This window comes from Eptesicus fuscus, chromosome 19 (assembly GCF_027574615.1).
Source record: "Eptesicus fuscus isolate TK198812 chromosome 19, DD_ASM_mEF_20220401, whole genome shotgun sequence".
NCBI lineage: Eukaryota > Metazoa > Chordata > Mammalia > Chiroptera > Vespertilionidae > Eptesicus > Eptesicus fuscus.
This window is the reverse complement of record NC_072491.1, coordinates 50,785,346-50,793,056: the sequence shown is the minus strand read 5'-3', so window position 1 is coordinate 50,793,056 and position 7,711 is coordinate 50,785,346. Positions and strand designations below refer to the sequence as shown.

The following is a 7,711-nucleotide window of genomic DNA, read 5'->3' as shown; positions in this document are numbered from 1 at the left end:
CCTGTGTGTGGGGGGGGGGGGGGGGGGGGGGGGGTGTGCGGGGCAGCCACTACCCCCCAGGCGTCTGGAAGCCAGTTCTAGCAACACTGAGCAATGACCCTCAGCTGCCCTCAGAGCAGCAGAGCAAGCGCAGGCCCTGAGACAAGTGCACACTGTGCGCTCAGTGGAAGACGGTACCTGAAATCACTACACAGATAGAAACCAAGCCTGAACTATGGAAACAGCACAAAAGGAAAACGGGGGTGACCTAAAATTAGGGCAGGGACTTAAAATGAAAGGGAGCCCGGGGAGGGCAGAGAATGCCCTGAGGCATGCTGGGAGATGACACCAGCTAGGGCCCAGGGGCCGCCAGGTGTGGTCCTACCTCACAGGATCTGCGGTGAGAAGGACTAGACAGGGGTTTGGCCCTGCACTCCGCAAGCCTTCCATGCCTCATTTCCTCTTCAAAAAACTGGGATAACACTTGTTAGCAAAACCTGGGCGGAGAGGAGCGTTACTGGCTGCGAAGTGCCGGGACCAAATGTCCATCCAGGCAGCCGCCTCTCTGCGCGGCAGCTCCCTCACCTGACCCCCACCCTTCCCACGGAGACCCAGGGTCAGCTCCTGGGACACGTACACCTTGAAAAGTATGGCTTCCCTACAGATACAGGGTATTGTGGTGGCTGACGGGGAAGAGGAGAGGCCGTGGGCCTGACGCCTCTGGGCTGAGAAGAAATTGAAGGGCTCGCTTCTGGGAATGTGCACTAAGGAAACATTCTCGCGTGGGGACATTTAATTGCAACTACAGGCACTTAAGCTAACACTTCCTACGGAGTTTTCGTTTGGAAATCGAACTTCCGGGGCCACCTCCACCCATGCCGCACCTTCTGATAAAATCATCTGCTCATTCAGGTCTAGACTCACCTTGAGGTCCTAAGTGGGCCGGTGGCCCGCGGGTGGGGGACAGGTGTTTCAGGAGGGTGTGGCATGTGGGTTGTTCAGTGACTAGGAGCCGAGATGAGCAAGGCAAATACCTCTGTCCATCCATCAGGCAGCCAAACCGCTGATCCATCCCTTCCAGCGCCGCCGGGAGGGCTCATCTACGAGTTGGGTATTTTAAACGGAAAGGGGCTTGGCGGTGAGACTCGGGGCCCGGGAGAGGCGGGCGCGCTCGGGCGACCCTCTGGCTTCCCGCGTGTGAAGGGGAGCGAGAACCTACAGGGGCCGCGTTCGGGGCGCGTGGGGCGCGCCGGGCGGGGCCGCGCCTACAGGCGCCGCGGGAGGAGCCGGGCTCTGGGGCAGGTGGAGCCGGTCCACACCTTCCGACCCCAGAGCGCGCGAGGGCGTGGCGGGGGCGTGGCAGGGGCGGCGAGGCGCGCCCCCCATTGGCCCTTCGGCGCCGCCCCGCCCCGCGCTTCGGATATAAAGCCGCCGCGCTCCCCGCCGGCTCCCGCCACGCTCGCATCTCCGCACTCCGTTCCGCCTACGTCCCGCACGACTCCGCGCCCACCATGGCCTCCATCCAGCAGCTGGTAGGGAGATGGCGCTTAGTGGAGAGCAAAGGCTTCGACGAGTACATGAAGGAATTAGGTGAGGCACCGGGCCCGGCGGGGTCCGCAACGTGGCGTACGAGTGTGTGTGTGTGTGTGTGTGTGTGTGTGTGTGTGTATGTACGCGCGCGTCTGTCCCGGGTCCCCTTCGGCGTTCCGGGCTCAGGGCGGACCTGCTGGGCCGCCACGCCAACCTCCCTCCCTCCCGCAGTCCCCACCACGCGGCCCTGGTCCCCGCGCTGCGCTGCACCACGCGGCCCAGCCGCCGGAGAGAGGGCGTGCGCGCCCCGGCGGTCCAGGAGTCCGGGGATGTTCCGCCGCCTGGTGCACCCCGCTCGGCTACGTACCCTTTTCCGCTATTTTTTTTTTTTATTTAATCCCCACCACTAATCCCTCCTCCTGCCACGCTCCTGGCTCGCCCCATATTGGCTGCACCCACTGCCCCTTCCCCACCCTTTGCTACTCTGCCGCATCTTTTGTTCATCCAAGGCGCGCCGGTCCCCTCCCTCTTCTCCCCGGCCGGTGCCTGTAGAAGGTCTGAACCCCGATACAGCCCCAGCTTCCGCTCAGCTCCCGCCCCCACCCGGCTCTTTGCGCGGCGCAGCTCCCTGGGGCAGGGGGCATCCTTGCCTCCGACCCCAGAGGCGTGGCGCCAGCAGTGCTGACCTCGTGTGGCGCTGCGTGTCTGGGGCCACTGTGGGCGGGTGGCCAAACGTGCCGAGGGTGGCCGGGCACCGCTGCTTGGACCCCTGCTTGTGGAGGGCGAGTGGTCTTTGTTGGGGAAGCGCTGCGACTCCCTACCAGCCTGCAGATGGGCGTGGCCCTGCAAAAGGCCCCAGACTCCTTAAAGCCTAGGAGAACGGGTGCCTGGGAGAAGGTTCAAGTTCACTGTCTCAAACAGTGCTCAATCCCGCCCTTTCCTAAGCCAGTGACGAGGATTGCACGCTGGTGGAGACATTGGGTAGATGAGCAAACAAAAATGGGTCTTTGTCACAAGCCAGCAGGAAGCGAGATGCAGTGGCGGAGCCTGGGCCCTGTCGGCCAGGGCTCCCACCCTGAGCCACTGCGGGAGGAGGAGGGCTTCCGAGCCCCGGGTGACCGTCCCTGCGGCCTTCAGAAGCTCCCTCGGCGGTCTCTGTGCAAGACAGAGTGCGCGGCGGCTTCGGTGGGATGAGCGCACTGAGGGGCTGGGAGGGAAGCAGCAGGCCGGCGTTTTCTGTTCTCCTCGTAAACCTAGATCAAGGTGACCGGGGTCCCGCACTCAGATCCAAGAAATAGCCGTTTGCGTGCCCACTGTCTGAGGGCCAAGCATCCTCTGTGCATTGAACGCGAATGTGTTTCCAAGGTCCTAGAGGCATGAGGGTTGTCACACGCAGTTCACTGGAATGCGGTCAAGGTGTGGGGAGAGCAGAGCCCTGCACGTGTCCAAAATGAGGATGGAGAGTAACTCAGCCAGAGCACAAGGCACCACCGTGTGCCCGCAGCGAGAGGGCTCCCGGGGACGGTTCAGGCCCGGCAGGATGGCCGTCACCAAGCCCGCGTTTCTGCGTAGGTTATCGTCTCCTCATCTGAAATAGGGCCTTGGTCCCGGTCTGAGTTTTCTTGTAAATGCAGCACACCGGTTATAAATGAGATATGATGCCGATGTAGCCATTGAGTCGCATAGCTATGAAATGTCCTCTGTTTCTGAGGGTAAGATTTTTTCACTTGTTACCACCACGACTGCGCTGTTCTACCTCTTAAAACATTGCGCTGTTGGAGTATCTCGGCATCGGTTGCTATTTGTGTGGTGTATCGACCACAGGTGTACCAGGGGCCTTTTCTGTGCCGGACTGTGTGCTGGAGTCCTGTCACCCGATGCCAGCAGAACGGAGGAAGTCAGTTTTAAAAGTCCGGGTGCTTCCGCGCGTTCCGGAGGCCATCGGAGCACAGTGGCCGCGAGCTGAGATTCGGAGCCAGGCGGCCTGCATCGTTGGTTCCCAGCTCAGCGCTTCCTAGCTGAGCGAGCTTGCGTGGATGACTTCAGTGACTCACTCTGTCTCTGTAGAGCGGAGACGGTGCTATCGCCGCTCACAGGGTGGTCTCAAGCGTCTGGTGTGAGCACGTGGTGAGCACTGTCTGGTGCGAGCACGGGGTGAGCGCTGGGTCTGTGTTCACCATAGTTCTCAGAAGTGAGTAAGTGGAGGCGCACCCAGCACAGTGACTGCAATGGGCTCGCAGCTGCATTCTGTAAGCCGGAACTCTGGTCCTCCTGACACTGAATGTGATTGACATTCACAGGCGTGGGGATGGCTCTGCGGAAAATGGGCGCCATGGCCAAGCCAGACTGTGTCATCTCTTCCGACGGCCAGCACCTCACCGTCAAAACCGAGAGCACGTTGAAGACCACCCAGTTCTCATGCAACCTGGGAGAGAAGTTTGAAGAGACTACAGCAGATGGCAGGAAAACTCAGGTCAGGCATCACTTACACAGTCACAGAAGCTTCTAGAATGATAGATTGTATGAATAACATTCTCACATTTACAGGCAGGAGCTGCTGAATAAAATACACCTCAAGTTATTTTATGACTTGAGTTAATGAACTAGTGTGAAAGGTCCAAAACTTAGTCTACTTTGTAAAACTAGTTTAAGGAACATGAGCATTTGAGTGTCTCTTATGTGTATCTAGGTTGACGAGCATCAACTACATTATGAGTAAAACTGGCTTGAAGTAGACCCAGAATGGAAAAGCTGAAAAAATGTTGGTCCAGGAGGTTATGCGTCACGGGAACTGCCCGGTAACGTCCTCTGGAAAATTAAAAAGTGCGCTTTATCCCTGCAGACCGTCTGCAACTTCGTCAACGGCGCGCTGGTCCAGCACCAGGAGTGGGACGGGAAGGAGAGCACCATCACGCGGCGGCTGGAGGGCGGGAAGCTGGTGGTGGTAAGTGCCGGCTCTGGCCTCTCGGGCATCGCATTGCGTTCACAGTTCGCAGAACTGTGTGTCACTGATCATGCATGAGCAGGGCAGCGAGGCCGGTAGGAAAGTGCACCATGACAAGTTAAACACTGAACACTGAAAACCACACAGAGAGGCGATGGGCAGTGGTGTTGCTGGGCTGGGTCCAGTCCGGGCCCTGCTGTGACTATCCAGCATCAGAGGCCACACACCAAACTGCCCTCTGGGCATACCTTTTCCATTTCTTTAAACAGGAATACTGCCCTGGCAGGTGGGGCTCAGCTGGAGCATCGTCCTGTACACCTAAAGGTTGTGGGTTTGATTCCCGGTCAGGCACATACCCAGGTTGGGGGTTCAATCCCTGGTCTGAGTGCACATGGTAGGCAGCCAATCAATGTTTCTCTCACATTGATGTTTCTCTCTACCCCCCCTCCCTTTTCCTTTCTCTAAAATCAATTTTTAAAAAAACACACACTTTAAAAATGAGGAATACTGTTTGTCAAGACCAAATGAGTAATTTAGATATTGTAGATCTATACGTTAGTTCAGCAAAACACATGCATGTCTTAAGCAAAATAACAGGTTCTAGCTTTTCAAACCCAGGAATCCTAACATGTATGTTCTTCATCTGTGAAACAGATGACATGTTTCATAGGATTCTGATCCTAGCACTTAACTTCCACCATTGCCCTAGGATGCAAGATCTAACTCTTCAATATCATTCTCTCTCCTAGGAATGTGTCATGAACAATGTCAACTGCACTCGGGTCTATGAGAAAGTGGAATAAAAATCCCATCATCCTTCCAGACGGGAATTAGCCATGAGGATAAACGAGCTCAGTTCAATGAGCAAATCTCTCCATGCCTTTTTCCCATTTCTGTGTTCAGTTATCACAACCATTTTACCTGCAGCTGTTTCTGAGTTGGTTTAATTAAGCTCGACCATTTCGTTAGTAAATAAATGTGTTTATGCTATACTGCTGTTGTATGCTTTTTTTAAAAAAAAACTTTATAGGAAATTAGGGATGAGTTTTAATAATGAATTCCATAAATTCTGGGGTAGTCTTGAGGGTACTATAAAAATTACATTCTAGTAATTTAGAGAGCTACTTCTGTGACAAATACACTACCCATCACTTAAGCTTGCCCTATGCTATTTGATCTTTGTGTCAACTCAAGAATCTTAAATTCTTGGCAGAGACAGTTGTCATGGAAAAATAGCCACATACACTTTGTAATTTAAATAATGAAATTAGGCCAATTAATAAGCCTACAGTGGCCCCTACATGTTCAAGTGAAAGGAAGAGTCACACGTCTCTCACTTCAAATGAAAAGCTAGAAATGAGCAAGCTTAGGGAGGAAGGCAGGTCGGAAGCTGAGATAAGCTGAAAGTGAGGCCTCTTGTACCAAACAGTCAAGTTGTGAAAGCAAAGGAAACACCCTTGAAGGACACTGAAAATGCTGATAGGAAAAGGAAGGGGCCCGACTGCCAGTATGTAGCCGTGTTAGTGGTCTGGACGGATCAAACCAGCCCCAACACTCCCTCAAGCCAAAGCCTCACCACAGCAAGGCCCTCACTTCAGTCCTGGGGAGGCTGAGCGGTGCGGGGGCTGCAGACGGAAAGTGGGACTGAAAGTGAAGCTGCAGAGGTTGCTCATGAGGTTGAAGGACAGACGCCACTGCTTTATTGTGGTCGGGAACTGAACCTGCAATATTTTTTATGGGACCATACTGCTCTCAACGGCTTCTCTATCTGACTTTCCATCTTGGTTATTTTCGTCTCCATCCTAGAGTTCCTCTTTCGTCCCCTCGTCCTGCTTCTGACAAGAGTATATTTATGTCCCCGGGCCAATATTTCGGAGTTTTGTGATGCTCAGAGCCCCCAAGATGGGTGTTCGCCATTGTGTTCTGCATGATTCAGTTGAGAAAAGTGAGTCTAGGCAGCGGCCCCCAGCCACACGGAAGCCCACATCAGCAGAATGGGGAGCAGTTTCTCTGACAAGTCTTGGGCCACTGCCTCCCTCCACGTTCTCACTTCTATCCTTCAGCTCATGGTCATGGGCAGGCATTGCTCGAGGGCCATGTTTCCCACAAAGTGGAGCCCTGACTCGTGTGGGTGAGAAGTTGTGCTGGGCTGCAGCAGCATTGTGGGGTCAGCGTCTTAAAGTCATTGCCACAAAACGCCCATGGCCCCCCTCAGCCTACCCCGAGCACCCCGTACATTCCAGATGTCTTCTAAGTGGTACCATTCCTCTTTGAGAATCATGGAGTAGAACAGGATCTGAACTTCATATTACCTGGTGTCAGTTAAGCCCTTCTTTCTGCTAAGCAGCCCTTTAACATCCACAGACCCTTATGCAGAGGTAGGAACTAGGGCCTGCAGAGGGTGTTTTGTATTCTCTGAACTGGTGAGCGCGGGAACGTGTCCTGTTGGTCTGAGCACACAGGTCTCTGGGAGACTCCCTTTGCCCCAGATCTCCCAGCTCTCCCGGTTCCTTCTTGGGCTTCAACACTTGCTGCCCATAGCCTGGTGGGCGGGTCCCCGTGGATGTCACATCTGATTTCAAACTGGCTTAGCCTTCTAAACTAGAGCAAGACGATTTATGTGCTTGGGTTTTGGAAGCAGACAGTCCTGAAATCCAATTCTGGCTTTTTGCCCTTCAAGAGCTGTGTGACTCAGGGCAAGTTACTTCACTCTTCTGAACTCTAGTCACATCCTTTGTAAATATATGGCATTGCCTGACCTGAGGAGCTGACTGAAGATTCGGTGCGATGTGCACAGGAAGCACGGGGCACAGGGCCCAGCGCACAGCGAAGGCTGTGTGTCTCCGGCGCGCCCAGTGGGCCTTTCTCAGTGACGGAAAAGCTCGGTGACACCGACTGTCCAATCCGGCGGCAGTAGCCACACGCAAGTGGGTATTGAGCACTTGAAATAGTGTGAGTGCAACTGAGGAATTGAATTTTTTACTTTGATGTAACTTTCATTAATTAAAATGTAAATCTGCATCCCACTGACAGTTAGTGATGGACAGCACAAGACACTAATAGCTTGTTTTCCAAAATCAAATTTCTTATTTTTTATTCTAACCTACACCTCTTGTATTCTCCATGTCAATCCATGGGAATGTTATTTTTCCAGTTCCCTGGCTAAACACCTTGAGTCATCTTCAACTTTTATCTTTCTTTCCCACACCATAGCTAATCCATTAGCAAACAATTTCCGCTTTAGCTGCAGAATATATT

General features: G+C 54.0%; 1 protein-coding gene across 1 annotated transcript; it reads left to right on the top strand.

The window, feature by feature from the left end:
* The first annotated feature begins 1,418 nt into the window (after positions 1–1,418).
* FABP5 (fatty acid binding protein 5) lies at positions 1,419–5,443 on the top strand. Its single transcript, XM_008156806.3, has 4 exons — positions 1,419–1,569; positions 3,810–3,982; positions 4,352–4,453; positions 5,203–5,443. Exons 1-4 carry the CDS (start codon positions 1,491–1,493, stop codon positions 5,254–5,256), a joined length of 408 nt encoding a protein of 135 aa, XP_008155028.1. The 5' UTR covers positions 1,419–1,490; the 3' UTR covers positions 5,257–5,443.
* The last annotated feature ends 2,268 nt before the right edge of the window (positions 5,444–7,711 follow it).

Coding starts and splice junctions, on each gene's coding strand:
- FABP5 (XM_008156806.3), top strand. CDS start 1,491: ATGGCCTCCATCCAGCAGCTGGTAGGGAGATGGCGCTTAGTGGAGAGC. Junction 1,570..3,809: donor CGAGTACATGAAGGAATTAG/GTGAGGCACCGG, acceptor TGACATTCACAG/GCGTGGGGATGGCTCTGCGG. Junction 3,983..4,351: donor CAGATGGCAGGAAAACTCAG/GTCAGGCATCAC, acceptor TTATCCCTGCAG/ACCGTCTGCAACTTCGTCAA.